At 37.0% G+C, this 19,945-nt stretch overlaps 1 protein-coding gene across 1 annotated transcript in view; it reads left to right on the top strand.

The window, feature by feature from the left end:
• Positions 1–19,012, top strand: part of NDUFAF2 (NADH:ubiquinone oxidoreductase complex assembly factor 2) — a 186,895-nt gene extending 167,883 nt beyond the window's left edge. The window contains exon 4 of the mRNA XM_006148331.3: positions 18,689–19,012. Coding sequence (XP_006148393.1) covers positions 18,689–18,940 — 252 coding nt within the window. The 3' untranslated portion in view covers positions 18,941–19,012. The remainder of the gene's footprint in view (positions 1–18,688) is intronic.
• The last annotated feature ends 933 nt before the right edge of the window (positions 19,013–19,945 follow it).

Below are 19,945 nucleotides of genomic sequence, written 5' to 3'. Positions count from 1 at the left end.
GGAAGGTGGGACATAGCAGAGGGTGGGGGATGGGGAATCAGGGATGGCAAGACAAAGGGCAAGGTATGCAGGACGTAAGAATTGGAAAATTATTTGCTGAGAACATATATGTGGATGTACTTGATTGAGACAATGCACAGTGTATTTTGGATGGAAAATTCATTTGTGTGTTGTGATGGTGTAAAGTGAATTAATAAATAAATAAATTAAAAAAAAAAAAAAAGAAATGTAAAGGACCCCAACTAGAATCAACCCAAGAAGATCTTCCCCAAGGCACATCTTAGCCAGACTGGCAAAGACCACAAATAAAGACAAAGTACTAAAACTGACAAGAGAAATGACAAGTGACTTACAAAGGTCATCCCATCAGGCTAACATCAGACCTCTCAACAGAAACAATGCAAGCAAGGAAAGAATGGGAAGACATATTGAAAGTGTTAAGAGAGAAACAATTTCGACCAAGTTTATTCTATCCTCTAAGATGATCCTTCATATGGGAAAAAAGATTAAAATCTTCTCAAACAAAACCTGAAAGAATTTTCCAACACCAGACCCGCTCTTCAAGAAACCCTGAAAAGAGTACTATTCCAGGAAAACTAAAGAATGAACAGCCAGAAATAAAGGAATAAAAGTCAACCAAGGCAATGGCCAACTTAAATGTCAGGACAAATCTGGAAATAGCCATAATAACATTGAATGTTAATGGATTAAATTCTCCAATCACAGATTAGCTAAATGGATTTAAAAAAAAAGAAAGAAGCCCTCTATCTGTTACCTACAGGAAACCCACCTCATGGGTAAAGACATACATAGACTAAAAGTGAAGGGTTAGAAAAATGTTTTCCATGCAAATGGAACCAACCCAAATGCCCACGAACAGATGAATGGATTGAAAACCTGTGGCACTTATACCCTATGGAATACTACTCAGCCATAAAAAAACAAGACCTGGCTTTTGACAGAAAGTGGAAGAATATGGAAGGTTTACTGCTGAGTGAAGCAAGCCAGGCTATGAAGGAGAGACATTGTATGTCTCCACTTAATATATGCTGAGTGTCTGCACTCTATGACCGAAACTGAATAACTAAAGGATATAGAAACACAGTAAATGGTTGTGAATACCGATATAGTGTGGGAAGAGGGTGGGTGAAGGAGTAGAGTCTGAGAAAAGACATTAAGGAGAAAAATAAAGAATCATAGCATTAATGGAGCAAAGAAATGGGGTATTATCTATTGAAGATAACTTTATAGTATTATCAAGTGGACTGGAGAGAAGTGTACACATATTGGAATATTCACTTTGCAAGCTAAATAACATGATTGAATGTATAAAAGAATTTGAAATAAAATAAAATAAAATGGTTCAGAAAGCTACAAAATAAGTTGAGAGAATATGAGTGAGGCATCAGTGTTTGCTCCCCTTACCAATGTTTTTATGATTTTCTCCCACTTTTCAGATTATTCTTTCTCAATTTGCTATTAGTTCCTGTTTTTCTTTTGCCTCTTAAATTTTGGTGATCTACATGAAGGATCTGTCCTTGGCCTTTGACTCTTATTCTTTTGTTCTTCCCTGAACAGTCTGATCCTTGGCAATGGCCTCAGCCACCACATATTCTTGAGATTTCCAGCCCTGACCTCGCTCTTGAGCTAGACCCCATAAGGGCCACATACTAATTTATTCAACAAATACTTTTTCAATACCTACATAATGTGCTAAGCCTGATGCAAGGGATGTCACACACACACACACTCCTGTCCTGGCTCTTAAGAGTTAATATTCTAGCCAAAAATCCCTATAAACAAATTTGTAAATAATGAAGATTATGAGATAATATGATAAGCACTATAAAGTAAACTTCAGTTGTACTACTGTGTGATTGGGAAGGTCACGTGACATAGATTAGCCAGGAAAATTTTCTTTAAGTTAGTAATCCTCACTTAAGCATGAAGTTCAGCTAGCCATGTGAAGAACAAGAGGGAAATCAGGCAGAGAACAGGAACGAGCCAAGCAAAGTACAGTGTGTGTGAAGAACAGAGAGGCAGCCAGTGAGGCTGGAGGGTAATAAGCAAAGAGGAAAGTGACAGGCAGTGAGATAGGAGAGGTAGGCAGCAACCAGGTCACCTGGGGCCTTGTCAGGATTGTGTTCTTCAGAAGCAGACATTGACATGGAGCTGGGATAGAAGATTTTTATTAAGTGTCCTTGTGAAAGGAAGAGGAAGGAAATAGGAATAGACAGAAGACAAAGTCAAATTGTGCTGCAAGCCCGACAGAGCTTCAGCCAACTCAGTGGGGAGTTATGGAGCGAGCGTGGCCCATCAGTCTTCCTACATCTGTTTGGAAGTGGCCAGGCCTTCATAAACAGCGCCTGCCTCACTCAGTCACTGGGCTGCCCAGGGAAACTATCAGCAAGGCAGCTCTCTGCAGGTGAGATGTATGCCTACTCAGGGGACTCTGCATCCAGGAAGCAAGTCTTTCCTTATCAGAGAATCTCCATATCTGTCCCAGACAAGTTAGGGTTTTGTTCTGAGGACCTTTAAAGGAATGTTAGTGGGAATTGATAGTGGGAAGTAGCAGGAAAGGTTACTCTGCTCTGTGGACATTAGACCTTAAAGGATCATGGAAACCAATTAGGAAGCAATTATAGTCTAGGCAAGAAATGTTGGCAATGAAGATGGAAAGAAACACACAATTCAAGATGCATGTTGGGTGACTGTGGGTGGTGTGGCTGCTAAAGGTGCTGGATTCCCACATGGCCAACTGTGGTTTGAGTCCTGGATCTGGAGACTTCAAACTCACGCTGGGTACTTGTGCGTTTGTGCTCAAAATCCCAGAAGGAGCATGGAGGAGAAGGGATTGTGGTGTGGCTATCCCCCTAGGGATGATTTCTTTTTTTCTTTTTCTTCTTTTTTTTTTTTTCCCAAAATACTGAATCTTAATGTTCAAAATATTTCTTACAATTTTATATAATTTTGTTTGTGTCAACAGAAACAGTATGGTTTTAAATTTTTGTTTGAAGAGGTTTTTGCTATAGGGTGTGTGTGCTCGCCAGACAGACAGAGATAGACAGAGAGACAGAAAGCGAGAAATCACCCCACGGGAGGATGGCCACACCGCAATCCCTTCTCCTCTGTTCTCCTCTCAGGATCTTGGGCACACACGCACATGCGCCCGGAATGAGTTTTAAGCCACCAGGTCCAGGATGCAAATCCCGGTCGACTACATGGGAGTCCAGCGACATAGCCATTAAACTAACTGCTGGTCCCGGTTTTAAATATTTTTGAGAAAATATTTACATGTCAACTACTCAAATTGTTGAAAAGCAAATGCCCAGCACACTAGTCACACATAAACCTCAATTCATTTCCCTCTTACTGTCTTTGTCTTTCTCTCCAGCAAGCACAAGTGCCCTATGGCAAAACCCTTAAACAAACAAACAAACACATATTGGAGGAAAAATTGCTAAGATTTAGTTCTAGGCGGATGTAGGTGGTAAGGGAAAATAGAAATGGTAAGGGAGGCTGATTTAGTTGCTACTGGCTGAAGGGCTTTTTCCTACCATGAAGACACCTCAGTTAACCTCTTCTTCCCCCTCCTCAGAGCCTGCCCACTCCTGTGCATTTGATATGTCAAAGAGGCTACTTTGAGAGTATGGTAATTAAGTTCTAGGGCTGCTTATCAGCTAGAAGGCTCTTCTCTATGATTGTGAGGTTGGGTGTTATAATACCTTGGAGTTTGTCTGTGTCTTACTCAATTTAAGGAAAGGGAGGTGAGACCTGACTGAAACAGGCAAAGCCACTAGGAGTCAGGGATCACTGCAGTCAGGCAACACTGTACTGAGCCCAGAATATGCTAAACCATGTGGCCAGCTTGCTGAGAACTGTGCAAGGCAATAAAGAGTAGTAGAAAGATAATATAATGGAGGCAGAAGCCTGTTTTAAATGTAGGCTAATTGTGTGACCCTATGTTAGCCCTCTGAACCTCAGCAGTCTTTGGACATTCAACATCATAGTCAATTAGATAGGTGGATACATGATTCTGAGGCTTGGGGAGCAGTCAGGCCTGAAAGTAAAAATTTGAGGTTCTTCAACATATATAGACAGTATTTAAATTCAAAAGATTAAAAATTATTGCCCAAGGAGAGAGAATAGAAAAAGAAGAGGCCTAGAATTGAGTCCTGAAGTCCTTCAGTGTTCAAAGGTTTGGTCATGAAGAAGAAGCTAGCAGTTTTGATACAAAATATTAGATCTTCAGGAAAATAATGAGTATTTTTCTGCTTTTCTATGCAAAAAAATGCATCATGATTTTCTGATGACCTAGTATGTGGATATCCTACCGACATCTCAAAATTGGAATATTGAAAATGGAACTTCTCTTTTTCTGAATTTCCTATTATGGTTAATGGCGTTATCTGTCATCACTTATTAGAAATAGGGTTCTCCTGTATCCTTTACCTCCACATACTTGGTGTCCAAGACTTTTCTCCTTTTGAATATCTTAATCTGCCTTTTCTTCTCCATTTTACTACCATTGCTTTGGTTCCTGCCCTAATGACTTCTGTGCATTTCATCAGTAGCATCCCATTTGATTTCACTGTTCTAGTCTTATCTCCCTTCAGTCTAATTTCTATAATTAAAAACATTTTTTAAAAGTATTTCATTGCTTATGATTGCCATATTTAGCAAATAATTTAGTAAAGGCCTAGCCACAGTAGTATGTGCTGGTAGATACTGCTACTTACCAGGCTGAGGCCACAGGGGAGGTCTGGGTTTGATTTTCCACCCACCCAAAAAAGCCGGGCCACAGCAGTGTGCATCTGTAGTCTCAGCTGCTTGGGAGACTGAGATAGGAGGATTATTAACAAAAGATGAAACCCTACCTAAAAATTTTTAAAAATTAAAAAACAGTGCATTTGGTTAAATTTGAATTTCAAATAAATAATGAGTAATTTAAGTGTTAGTATTAGCAATAAACATTTTTAAAATTTGTTATTTATCTGAAATTCAAATTTAATTGAGCCTTCTGTATTTTATCTGGAAATCTTGCTCTTGCATCAAAATTTAAAATGTTCTGCCATTGTTTTCAGGATAAAAAAAATCTAAATATTCCAATATTGCATCACAAGATTCAGCACGTTCTGAGCCTTGCATATCATATGAGCCACTTACAGGGTCCTGGATTGCTGTGCTGTTTTGCTCCTCCAGTCCTCTGAATACCTGATTACCTCTTCCCAGAATGTCCCCTCTCTTGTCAGTTCAGTAGTTACTTCCCACTGACCAAGTCTCAAACATCCCCTTCTCTAGGAAGTCATCTCTAACCTCCCAGTTGCACTCTGAATAATCAGGATACCAGCTTTTCTTCTGCATTTTCTTAACATCCTTTACTTAATATTATCACAGAAGTTACATTGTAATTTAATTACTTTTTCTTCTTGATTCCCTAGATTTTAAATTCCTTGAACACAAGGTAGAAGTTTTGTGTTTTAACCCTGTCTTTGATACACAGTGGGCTCTCAGGTAATTTATGAATGAACCAATAAATGAGTGATTGGGAAAGTAGAAAGGATCCATAAACATTAGCCACACAATTGGCCATTGACACCTACCAAGGTCTTCCCTGTCTTGCCTCCTATGTAAGTCTACATAGCCTCCTCTTTGCCTCTCATGCTCTCTTTCCTTGCTCTGTAAGAAGGTTTTGTGGGTCAGCAGATTGCATAGTGGTTAAGGCACTAGATCCTACATGGCTAACTCCACAGTTCAAGTCCCAGACCCAGAGGCCTGAGAAACATGCTGGTGTTGGTGCATGTGTTCCCCAAATCCCAAGAGGAGAATGGTGAAGGAATTGCAGTGTGGTTATCCCCCTGGGGGATGACTTCTCACATTCCCTCTTTCCGTGTGTCTCCCTCTCTTTCTCTCCTGCAAGCACACATACCCTATGGCAAAATAAAATAATAAAATAAAGAAGGTTTTGTTTTCTGTCTCTAGGGCCTTGAACTGTTTAGTGTATATTTGTTAAATGTATAAAAAAGATGAAAACTGCATAGAGAATGAATATATCTTTGAGGTTCAAGGCTCCTGTTGTCACCTGCAAGTCCTAGAGAGTGCAACTTCTGGGTATGACATTTTCAATTCACTAGAGAAGGCTCTGTAAAGCCCAGGCTGTAGCTTCTTTAACTCTTATATAAGTCTCATCTCTTGCCCAACCCTTCTACTGAGAGAAGGACTCTTCTCCCTATGGCAGCTGGCACATAATAGCTCAGTAAATGTTAGCAATAACTCACAGATGGAGCCTCCTCTTTCCTTTGGGGCTCTTGCCTCTCTACCATTTCTTTCTTTCTCTCAGAGGCCAAACCTGGAAAGCCATGGGGACCCGACATTGCCTTTTCTCTTAGGGATTATGGTCTTTTCTCACACAAGGGAGCAAGGTTTTCTTTGTCTCTCACCAGGGTAATTCAATTAAATAGGAATAAAGTTAAGTGATTCTAATTATTTTTTATTAATGTTTAACTGCTAAATTTCTTTTTCAATTAAATAATTGTGTCTTTATGCTCAGAGGTCGTTTTTTGCGTATATAGGGAAGTACATTTATTAAAGGGAATACCACCTGCAAAACTATTAATGACTTGAGCTCTGTGATTAGTTCATTTTAGTGACATTTCGAGATTTAATTAATAATCTGGCTTAGGTTCAAAGAGAAAAGACTCAATGCCAGAAATTCCTAGCCAGCAAAGAATATAAACAAACCTTAGAATTGTCCCCCCAAATAACAACCATTAAGATCAATTTGCAATTAGAAATATTTTGAAAAAATGCAGGAGGAAAGTTCAAGAAAGCATATCAACACAACAAAACTCAGCTTACATTTTTATTATTGTAATTGATCAAAGGATGTTTGCAATAGATTTGAATGTGAATAAATTAAATGTGACATTGATTTGGCAGAGGCACACTAGTGATTGGCAAGAACACAGAGCAGGAGCAGCTTCTGTTAAAGCATAACTCACTTGGCTGTTGTTTCATTCTAATAGATTTCTTAGCAACCAAGTGCTATCATACTAACCTAAGCTCTGTCATTTATTTACTCTTTTTATTTCTACTCCCATCCCAGCAAGATTAAATTCATTTTTGATTACTAATCTAGCAGGCATTGCCTGGGGTCTGAACACAGAATATTTTTTAGTGACCTATGAGCCTCCCCCCTTTTTTCTTCTGTCTTTCATAGACTAAAAAAGGGTGATCTAATAACTTATGATTTCATCCTGGCAGTTCAACCTGTAGAACTAGAAAATGTAGTTTAATTAAACAATTTGGCAATATTTTCAAGCTTAGACATCTCTCTAAGCATTTGCTAGGTCTGAATTGTTTCTCAGGGTGTTACAAAATTGACAGTAAAAGGAATATTCAGCTTAGAACATTTTGAAACACCAAACTGCACTATAATTATGTTGCAATTGGGGGCTTTGTGGTATATTCTGGTAGGCTACTTGTGGTATACTCTGAATGTGACCATCATATGGTAATCAAATGTCTATAGCATGGGGTCCTGAGACATATTTTATGCCACATTTTCACTTACAATCTATTTACTAAATCCCTTTGTATTCTTCAAAAATGTTCTTAATTGATTCAAAGGCAATGTTTCTATACTTAAAATATTATAATATTCATAAAATAAAAGTGTTTGTTAGTATATATTCTTTAAATTACAAAAAGAAATGAATGGAACTATGAAGGTTGCAATCATCCTCTATTTAGCACCTATATGTCTGATGGGAGGTGAAAAATGTATGGATTTGGGAGAACATAGTAATTTAAATGTTTTAGACCAAAAGTTTCATTGTATCTTTATCTTATGTGCATTTTGAAAAGTATCTAGTTCTAGTAGTCTAAATTTACATTAAGCTTTTGTCACAAGTGTACTGCTAATTTATCATTTTTAAGTATAACTTTATATAATAAGCCATGGTTTTGTTTCCATAGTCATCCAAAAAAGAAGCAAGTGACACGGGCCTAAGACTAATTCCTCAGTCTTTACTTGTTCTTGAACATAGAAAACTTTCTAACAATGAAGCACTGTTAAATTTATTTTAACCATATTTAGATTTTGTCTTGGCATGTGTTTTGAACCTACTTTTGAATATAATTATATATGATATACTTGGAATTTACAAGTAGTTGAAGCTAAATGAAGACCATTTGTATAAATACTAAACTCCAAAGGAGTAGGGAGTCAAAATATCAAAGAAGAAATGGGGCATGGTGTGTATACATTTATTCAACCTGCCTTTTATCTTTCTGGACTAATAGCACTTCTAGAGTAAACTATAATTTCCTAATAAAGAGTCAACCAAGCATTACTGTATTCCATTTTTATGTGTATCAAAATAAAAATTATTCAAATAATTTTGAACTCTATTAATGATTATTTTGAATGATTATTCAAATAATTTTGAAGTCTGTTAGTATAAATTTTTTATTTAATATGAATGTCACACCATTAAACACATTATGACTTTTCTTTCTTTTTTGGGGGGAGAAGTTTTTGCTTTAGAGCGCGTGTGCTCACCAGAAAAAGAGAGAGAGACAGAAAGCGAGAAATCACTCCCCAGGGGGATGGCCACGCTGCAATCCCTTCTTCTCTATTTTCCTCTGGGGTTTTGGGCACGCACATACCCGTCAATGGCATGAGTTTAAGCTACCAGGTCCAGGACTCGAACCGTGGTCAACTACAAGGGAGTCCATTGACATAACCATCACACTAACTGCTAATCCCCACATCATGACTTTTCTAAAGACCCAATATAAAGTCTTACTAAAATGATCCTTTTAATAGAATTCTCATGTGACTTGGTTGTGTCATTTAAAGAGAAAATTTGGGGCCAGCAGGTGGTGTGGTGGTTAAGGACACTGGACTCCCACATGGTCAACTGCAGTTCGAGTCCTAAACCTGGTGGCTTGCTTTCTCACTTTCCCTCTCTTTCTCTGTCCCTCTCTGCTCAAATTAAAATAAATAAATAAAGTTAAATAATATAATTATTAAAAAAAAAGTTGGGGGAGGGAAGTGAGATCTTGAATGATACCATGAAAACAGTTAATAATTTTTATTTACACATCACAATAAGCCCACAAACCTTAAACATATTAGCAAAATAATATGTGTATTTGTATTTACCTTCCCTTTTTCACTACATGTAGGGGTAATAACAGGTGGTATTTCTAAAATGTTTTTGCATGTATGCCTAGATCTATATCTAAATATTCAATTCCATTTAATTGTATAGACTCAGAATTGTCCACTCCTTCACTTCTGGTCTGAATGTGGCCCAGAGACACAGAATAACTTGAATATCTGAGATAGAAAACTCTTTGGATAACCTTTTGAACTCAGATCTTCCTCACCCCTTCCCTTCCTAAAGTAGTTACTAGACAATCTAAACTTTCTTCCAGTCATGATAACTTCATCAGAGAGCCTTTGGTGTTCTCTCTCTCTCCTCTCAGATATGAGAGTACAGTTCCATCACCCAGTTTTATATAGTCTTGGTTTCCCTTCTCTCTCCCAATGCATCATTGCACAGATCTCCAATCCAATTCTGTCATCTGTTTTACTATCTTTCTGTACTCTAAATATCCAATTCTGTTATCTCATATATCTCCCATAGCTATAACTGTATATTAGAGCTGAATTCCTTACCATTGTGGAAAAATTATGTATACTAGGATTTTGCATAAGGGACTGTATGATTGAGAAGGGACAACTAGACTGATTATATCATGCCTCATGTCTGTTAAGTGAGCATTCTTTAAAAAGGAAAAAAAAAGACTTTAAATGTCTTTTTTATTATCACACATAGCAGTTTGCAACATGAAATATAACAGTAGCATAGGTACCCAAAGAGCTCTTATTCTTTGCAAAGTAACAGCATTGGAAAGGACTTGAGCTGCAACATTTTAGGGGCTTGTGTTCACATGACTAAATTAATGAATGGTGCAATAAATAAATAACGATTATGACCACTAACTTGTCCACACTGCAAAGATAGTGGTGAATATGTTTAAAGCATTCAGGGCTCTTTATTTTCTTTTATACCCCCTTTTCAATCTAATCTTTCATAATGATTATTTATAATTTTGACAGAAAAAATAATATAAATTCAAATAATATAAATATTATATATAACTATATATAATATTATATGTATTCTAATATAATATAAATTCAAATATTCAGTACATAATACTTTCCACAACTGGTGAGTTTGTCTTTTATCCCCTCAACTCCGTAAGGTTTAGCTGAGCATAGATAAGAGGACCATTATTGACGTACTGCCCCAAAACCTGAACCAGGATAATAGGGTAAGATGTGGAAGGCTTGATGAACAGAGGTTTTTGTTGGATAGGAGTTTGGAGGTAATGAGGCCAAATGGTGTTAATTAAATGACTGCATATGGTAACAACAGTTCTCTGGACTTGCAGGCTCTGCTTCTCTTAAATTAGGTTTATAAAGCTTAAGAAGTCCTCTTCAGGGACCAACAGATAGTCTAGTGGTTACATCACTGTACTCTCACATAGTCAACTATGGTTCAAGTCCTGGACCCAGCAGCTTAAAACTCATGTCAAGCACGTGTGTGTGCGTGTCCAAGATTTCAAGGAGAGAATGGAGGAGGAGGGATTGTGATGCGGCCATTGCCCCTTGGGGGGTTATTTCTCCCTTTCTGTCTCTCTATCTCTTACTCTGTGTCTGTGGTGAGCACACATGACGTATAGCAAAAATATATCTAATAAAAAAATTTTAAAAATGAAGTTCTCTCCCTAGGAGTACAGTCATGATAAGCCTTAGAATCCATAGCGGTAGTTTGAATGTGGTGATGTTCCTCATGTTCTCAGGGAACTTGCAGTGAGTGAACATTGAGTTAAGACATGCAGCACCTATCAGAGTGTCCAAAAATCTAGTGCTTTATTCTGCAGCAAAATCATTGTGATCATTTCTGGCATTGTTCATTCTGTTGTGTAGATTCAAGTTTTCATCTTACATTGTTCTCTTTCAGCTGAGTGTTTCTTGTAGTAGAGGTTTATTTGTGACAAATTCAGGTGTTCTTTGTCTGAGAATGTTATTGTGCCTTCATTTTTAAAAAAACTTAATTTTTCCATTAAAATTTTAAATTGTCTTTTATGCATTCAATTACTGTATATCATTACAGCTTCAAAATGAATTTTCCTAGCATGAATACACTGTACATTAATCCAATTGAAGATATTATCATACACATCATCAACAGATAATTTTCCATTTTTGTGTCACTTAAATGTTTTGCTTCTTTCTTTTTCCCTTTGAAGAGAATTGAGGGGAAAACGATATGCCTTTCTTTTTGAAGGATATTTTTTATTGGATATAGGATTCTAAGTTGACAGTTTTTCTTTTCTTTCAGCACTTTAACATCTCTTCATTGCCTTATAACTTGCATTATCTCTGATGAGAATTCAGTGCTGTTTCATCTTTTTGCTTCTTGTCTTGTTTTCTGTAGCTGATGTAGGTCAAGCTTCTTCAGAGAAACAGAACCAACAGAATAAATATATGTGTAAAAGAAGGGATTTATTAAAGGAATTATCTCATATGATTACAAGGCAGGAAGTCCCACAGTAGGCTGTCTGCAAGCTGGAGAAACAGCTGAAAGACTCTGAAGCAGGGAAACTGGTGCAGCTCCAATCTGAGATCTGGGGCCCTTGGGAGACCACAGGCCTGAGCACCATCAGGAAGCTGCTGATATGAGTCCAGAATCCAAAGTTTAAAGAATTTGGAATATGTCTTGTTGGAGGAACACATGGTCAACAGCTGACAAGAACAAGTGCAGCCAAAGCCTGGGTCATATAGCAGACAAATGTGTAGGAATAGTACACATGTCACACTCTGGGAGGAAGGGTTGAGAGAGAAAAAGTAACCAAGCCCCACTTCCTCTGTGCCTCCCATGCTCCCAGCCAGTTCCATGGTGCCTACCCAGGTTGAAGGTACTGCTCTCTCAGCCCACTGACTCACACACTAATCTTGTCTGGTATTACTTTCTTAGATACAGTTAGAAACAATGTTTCACCAGTCTTTTAGGCATCCTTCAATCTAGTCAAATTGACAACCAAAATTAACCATCACAGCTGGTGATAAGATTTTCTTTTTATCATTAAGTTTTAGCAATTTGACTTTGATGTGATTTGGTTTTCTGGCTATCCTGCTTGGAGTTTGTTGACTTTCTTGAATATGTAAATTGATATTTTTAGCTATTTGGGTATTATTAGTTATTATTTTCTGCTGTGACTCTTATTATAGGTATGCTAGACTGCTTGGTACTGTTTCAGTTTACTGAGGCTCTGCTCATATTTTTTTTAGAATTATTTAATTTTATTTATTAGTAGTATTATTTTTAAATTTGCTATAAGGCATGCATATTCACCAGAGAAAGAAAGACAGGGAGACAGAGAGAGAGAGAAAGTAAGAAAGCAAACTGCCAGGTCCAAGACTTGAACTGTAGTTGGCCATGTGAGAGTCTAGTGCCCCAATCACCATGTCACCTGCTAGCTCCTGGCTCTGCTCATATTTTAAGTTTCTTCTTTTTATAATCTTTCTTGCTTCAATTTGTACATTTTCCATGCATTGTTTTCAGAGCCATTATTTTTTTATTTTGTACATATTTTATTTTTTTACCTCTAGAAGTTCTGTTTAATTCTTTTTACTAGTTTCCATTTCTTTCCTCATGTTTATTTTTCCCTTGATTTTTTGAACATTTATAACATGTATATATATTATTTATTTATATTATTTTATTTAGCTATATTTATATACATATAAATATATATGTAAATATAGCTATATTTATGTACATAAACATATATATTTATATGTTTATAAATGGTATATATGTATATATATGTTCCTACACACACACACACACACATATATACACATATTTTGTCTTAATTTGCTAAAGGGTGCATGTGCTTGCCAGAGAGAGACAGAAAGAAAGTGATAAAGCACCCACCATGGGATCAGTTATGCCAATCCCTTCTCTTCCATTTCTCTTTCCAGGATTTTGGGCATACATGCATATGTGCCCAGCATGTTTTTCAAATTTCTGGGTCTAAGACTTGAACTGTGCAGTTGGCCATATGGAATCCAACTTAACCACAACACCACAAGCTGGCCCCAAATCATTTTTATACTAATTGTGATAAAGTCCTTATCTACTCATTTTATCATATTTAGGTCTGTTCCTATTAACTGACTTTTGGGGTCACCCTGTCCTTTTCTTCACTTTTTTTTTTTTTAATTGTATGATGAATATTGAATCATTATGTTGTGGTTTTTGTTTTTGGTTTTTTTTTTTTGGAGAGGTTTTCGCTATAGGGCGTGTGCGTTCGCCAGACAGACAGAGACATAGAGACAGAAAGCGAGAAATCACCCCCCAGGGGGCATGGTCATGCCGCAATCCCTTCTCCTCCATTCTCCTCTCGGGATCTTGGGCACGCACACACATGCGCCCGGCGTGAGTTTTAAGCCACCGGGTCCGGGACGTGAACTGCAGTCGACTACATGGGAGTCCAGCGACATAGCCATTACGCTAACTGCTGGTTCCCTTTTTTTTTTTTGAGAGGTTTTTGCTATAGGGCGCGTGCGCTAGCCAGAAAGAGAGAGACAGAGAGATAGAAAGTGAGAAATCACCCCCCCAGGGGGGATGGCCACACCGCAATCCCTTCTCCTCCATTCTCCTCTCAGGATCTTGGGCATGCACACACACATGCCCAGTGTGAGTTTAAGCCCCCGGGCCTGGGACTTCAACCACGGTCAGTTACATGGGAGTTCAGCGACATAGCCATTATGCTAACTGCTGGTCCCAATCATTATGTTGTTTGATGCTTGGCTTTTATTATTTTTCTTCAGAAAATATTCAGTTTTGTTCTGGAGGCCTTTTAATTTATATGTGAATTAGTTCCAACTTCCAGAAACCTATTTTTAAGTTTTATTAGGGTAATTTATAGAACAATGCAGGCTATTAGGAGTTTCTTCAATAGTAGGGATATTTTATATCTGCACATTCTGATATGGTAGTCACTAATCACATTAAATTCTTAAAATGTAGCCAGAGAAATTGAGGAACTGATTTTTTATTTTACTAATTGAAATTTAAATAACATGTGGCTAATGGCTCTGTCTTAGACAGCACAGGTCCACAGTAAACACTACGCTCATTTCAGGTTAGCCCTACTGCTAAGAAGTGACCTTTCTGAGATCTTCATATTAAATGCCTCAGGTGTTTGATGAGATATCTCTGGCTGACATTCATTAGAACCTGAAAGTCTCCTAGTCCAGTACAAGCTCCAGCAGTTGCTCAGTTTTCTTAATAGCTTCCTGGTATTCTTTTTTTTTTTTTTAAAGAATTATTTTATTTAACTTTATTTATTATTATTATCATTATTATTTTCCAGTTTGATCAGAGAGAGACAGAGAGAGAGGAAGTCAGAAAGCAAGCCACCAGGTCCGAGACTTGAACCGTGGTTGGCCATGTGGGTGGGAGTCCAGCACCCCTATCTACCATGCTACCTGCCAGCTCCTCTTCCCAGTATTCTTTATCCAGAAATTGCCTTTCTTGGCTTCTTGGAACCTCATCCTGTACATGTACAGCTTAATACTCAAATGAACACTCAAGTGGACCCTGTGCAGATTTCTAGAACTCATGCTCTATATATTCTGCTACTCTGCAACATATTCCAGCTTCCTCAGCCTCTCTAAACAACCATCTCTCTTTAGCCTCATGAGACCACCATCTTCTGCTTGGGTTCCCACATTCTGTCCAGCAGCCCATGTTTCTAAGCAGAAAGCTATGGTGATATAGTGCTTTTCTCATTTGTTTCCCTTCCTCTCAGGAATCACAGCACTGCACTGCCTACCATCCAGTATCTGGAAAGTTTAATAAGTTTTTGTCCACTTTTCTAGTTGTTTATGGCAGAAGGACTAGCCTGATATTGGATGCTCCATCCTGGCCGAAAACTAGTAGATGACATCTTACTACCACCCTTACCCATCTCCAAATGGGATGAATATGAGTTAGTGTTTTTATATTTTAATGGAATGGAGTAAATGATCACTATTTTAAAATCCATCTGTACTTTCTTCTGTTGTACTAGCACCAGTGTTTTCCCAATCCTTACAACAGCCCATCGAGGAAGACAGTGTTGTTATCTTCATTTTACATATGAGAAAACTGAGACATAGAGTTTATACTCACAGAGTGACACAGCTAGTAAATGGCAAGACAGATATATATAAAGGTAGTCTGGCTTTAGAGCCCATGTTCATAATCAATATTGAGAAACTTTCAGAGCAACTAACAATGTGAAGAGGATACGTGTGCGTATTTAAGGTGTATTATACATATGCAGTCACATATAAATAAGATTTATACTTACTATAAATCAATAGTATCATCTGGTTGACATTAGACTATGGCATCATCTGTTATCTGCATAGACTTGTCAACTTTTAAGAGAACTTCAGAGATTGCTTAAGGGAAACAAAAAGAAGGAAGTGACTTCCATTTGGCATATAGTCAGGTATCTTAGGAAACAGTTTTGTTAAGAGTTAACAGTATCTCTATTTTCAGATAAAGAAATTTAGATTGAAAAAGGTTAAATGGCTTTCTTGGTGTCACACAGCTAGCAGTAGATAAATTTGGAATTGGAGCCCTGCTAAGCCAAAAGTTATGTACATGAATGGTCATCACAGTGGTTTTTTTTAATAGAGAAGTGAAGTAAAACAACAGTAGGGATAGTTGTTAAGTAAATCATGGTACAATACAAGTGACAAAATAAAAAACAGCCATCTTTTTTTAAAATGTCAAAGAAAAATATTTATCAACATGAATAAAAGCAGTCAGTAATATGAAAAATATTCATTTTAAAAATACAAACATTTATGTTAAGAAAGATCCCCTTATTCTTGGTTGATCTCTGCACAAGCATTGAAGCATACTATAAATTGATGAACATATTGAGTCTTAAGTTGATACTGTTCTAAGGAAACTGGGAAAATATTTTATATAGTTTCTACTCTAAAATAGACTGAAGAGATCATTTCTGTTTGTCTTTGGAGTCTGCAGTTCTTACGTTCTCCATCTAACTATTTTCATTTTGTCAATTCCAAATATTTACAAAACTAGATCTCCTTTTATAAATGATTTATGCTCTGTTTAATTTTCCTGGAAGCTGTTAGCAAGGGTCTGCCTGGTAATAATTTTTTTTTAAGGGAAATTCTTTTCTAAGTAGTCCCCATGTTTTTCAACTCTGAAATCTTTAATCTGTCTTATGTAAAAATAATTAACATATTCAGATTGGCTTTTCATTTGTCCATAGCTGTTATAAGAAATTCAGAAACTAACTTGGAAGAGTAATATTGAATAAAAAGAAATTATGTGAAGGCAGGAGAAAAGAAAAGATCAATGGCTATTTCCTCGCCCCCTTCCTTTTATTGAGAAGGTATATGCACATACCAGCCTGTAGGATACAACAGCAGAGGTGAATAAAGTATGATTGTGCAGATCCGGGTTATGTAACTGATCCTATTACACCAAACCAAGCAAGATCCATAGCAATTTCTGGTTACTAGTGCAAGTTTAACCTGACCCTGAACCTTTCATTCTGCTCCAAAGAATGAGCTTCCTTGAAGCCTCAGGAACCTGAAGAGTATAGGCTTATGGAATTTTGTCTGGAAATACCTGATGATTTCCAACATGATTGAGGAATGTCTTTCGTGATGTGTGATGGAACACCCCACAGAATTCTAAAGAATGTGCGAAAGAGGAAGCCTGATTACTCTCATCCTCACTTGTTGCAACTGTACCTAAACTCCTAGTTACCATGGCTACTAAAGTAAATTACTCACAGAGAATTGCTTTGTGTTGTGAATATTACCAGAATATCTATAAACATTGTTCTTTCCTCATATATTTGCTTTGAGGGAGAAGTTTGATTATCTGGGCCCTTCTTCACCTCTAAAACTAAGAATCTGTAATACTATAACCAAACATACACTTTTTCTTCTGTAAGTATAAGCCATTACGTTAAATATCAGTGCTTACCTTTTCAAAGGACTATGCTACTTGAAAGATTGCATCATACATTAAGAGGCGATATTGTCCTTTATCTTTTGTTTAAAACTGTTGAAATTTAAAAATAACTTGGGAGAATTTATTTTTGTCAGTAGTCAGATATTAGTTACATTATGTTAACATTTTAATTTTTTCATTATTACAAACTGGAATAAGTATTCTTAAATACAAATCAGAAAATAATAGATAAGCAAAAAGAGTTTGAGTCCCAGACCTGGGGCTTGAAAATCACATCAGGTGCTTGTGTGTGCATGCCCCAAATTTCAAGAGAATGGAGAAAGTATTGCAGTGTAGCCATCCCCCTGGGAGATGGGGGGTGATTTCTCACGTTCCCTCTCTTTGTCTCTAGTGAACACGTGCACCCTATGGCAAAAATCTTTTTTAAAAAAAAGAAGAAAACAGGGACCAGCAGATGGCATAATGGCTATGTTGCTGGAATCCCACATAGTTGCCTGCAGTTTGAGTCCCAGACCCAGCAGATTAAAACTCACACAGGGCATGTGTGTGTGTGTGTGCCCAAAATCCTGAGAAGAGAATGGAGAAGGGACTGCAGTGTGGCCATCACCCTAGGGAATGATTTCTCACTTCCTGTCTCTCTATCCCTTGACATGAGGGTGCACCCTATAGCAAAAATCTCTAAAAAGAAAAAGGAAGAAAAGGAAAAGAAAAAGGTTTTAAAAAAAATGGGCATCTTTGCAGATTTTAACACCCCTGAAATAGGGTATGATTTTTAATTGCCTTTCTTTTTTAATGTACATGTAATAGTGATGCCTCTTAAATGTGATAGTCTTGTGTTCAATGAAATACAGTAATAAAATAGAGTCATAATTTTTGGCATAGGTTCTTCTGGATAGGCTAAGAAATCTGAGGAACAGAACTGCATTGCACTAATTGTTTGCACTGATTTGAGGAAGTATTTCTAATCACAAAGTGCCTCTCTGGAACTGCTGTCCAGGGTGTGCTGAACTCTTACTCTCTTCCTGGTCTTCCTCTTTCCTGCTTTACCACTTTAAAGGAGAAAGGGAAACAGATATCGGGAAATAGCGGCTCTGGCACTTCAGGGAGTGGGGCTAACTTCATACTTTAATTCTGCAATGAAACAAATTATTACATGTACACTAAGAAATAGTACATCTCTTCCTCTCCAGTTGTACTGCCACTGATGATGAATCTTAAGGCAGAAATAAGTATTAAGTAATAAAAAAGTATAATACTTTTTTCCTTTTTTTTAACTTTGTTCTTGTGTAATATTTCATGTTAACTTTTTTTTTGCTTTTTGGGTAATAAATTATTGTATTTTACAATCCTGAGATCTTTCTGTTACAACCTAAAATGAAGACAGAACTGTATCATTCATATAACACTGGTATTTAATCAACTTTTTCAAACTTATCTTACATATAATCTATATATTATTTAAATGCAAAGCAAGTATCATGTATATGACATATTTTATTTCTTGTTGGCTCTTTTATTTTTATAAAACACGTATTTTGGGTTTTTAACTAGAAGTTTAATAATTTCTTCCACTTATATACATGCAGGAAGTATTAGCGAATGAAAACTATAGAGAAGAAATAAAAATAAAAAGCGAAGATCTTTATGAAAAAGAAAAACTCATCAGTAAAGAGACCAATGAGGAACTTTTGGCTCCACCAGTTCAAACTCAGATTAGAGGGCATGCCTCTGCTCCATACTTCGGAAAGGAAGAACCCTCAGTGGCTCCCACCAGCACTGGTAAAACGTTTCAGCCAGGTTCCTGGATGCCACAAGATCGCAAGAGCCACAATCAGTGAATACACTGTGATGAAATAATTTCATTTATAAGAATGTGACTATTTTGACAAATTAAAGAAGTACTAAGTTAATTACTTTGTATTTTTTAAATGTTATGTACTCTATTAAGCTTGAGTTCATTTTTAGTATGTATAAGACATGTGAGAGAGTATGAACTAGGGATTGTTGGGAAAAGTCATGCATTTTGTATAGAAAAACATAGAAAGGGGCCAAAAGGACTCACACATGCCCAATTGTGGTTCAAGTCCCAGACCTGGGTGGTTGGCTTCCACCCCCTCCCCGCCCCCCCATCTCTCCCTGGTCAAATTGAAGATTAATAACGATAGAGACCAGCAGATGGTACAATGGTTTTAACACTGGACTCCCACATAGTCGACTGTGTGTTTGTGTGTGTGTGTGTGTGTGTGTGGAGGGAGAAGTTTGATTATCTGGGCCCTTCTTCACCTCTAAAACTAAGAATCTGTAATACTATAACCAAACATACACTTTTTCTTCTGTAAGTATAAGCCATTACGTTAAATATCAGTGCTTACCTTTTCAAAGGACTATGCTACTTGAAAGATTGCATCATACATTAAGAGGCGATATTGTCCTTTATCTTTTGTTTAAAACTGTTGAAATTTAAAAATAACTTGGGAGAATTTATTTTTGTCAGTAGTCAGATATTACTTACATTATGTTAACATTTTAATTTTTTCATTATTACAAACTGGAATAAGTATTCTTAAAGACAAATCAGAAAATAATAGATAAGCAAAAAGAGTTTGAGTCCCAGACCTGGGGCTTGAAAATCACATCAGGTGCTTGTGTGTGCATGCCCCAAATTTCAAGAGAATGGAGAAAGTATTGCAGTGTAGCCATCCCCCTGGGAGATGGGGGGTGATTTCTCACGTTCCCTCTCTTTGTCTCTAGTGAACACGTGCACCCTATGGCAAAAATCTTTTTTAAAAAAAAGAAGAAAACAGGGACCAGCAGATGGCATAATGGCTATGTTGCTGGAATCC

This window comes from Tupaia chinensis, unplaced genomic scaffold (genome assembly GCF_000334495.1).
Source record: "Tupaia chinensis unplaced genomic scaffold, TupChi_1.0 Scaffold000232_1, whole genome shotgun sequence".
Lineage (NCBI taxonomy): Eukaryota > Metazoa > Chordata > Mammalia > Scandentia > Tupaiidae > Tupaia > Tupaia belangeri.
The sequence above is the reverse complement of the archived record's forward strand: the minus strand, read 5'-3'. Positions and strand labels throughout refer to the sequence as shown.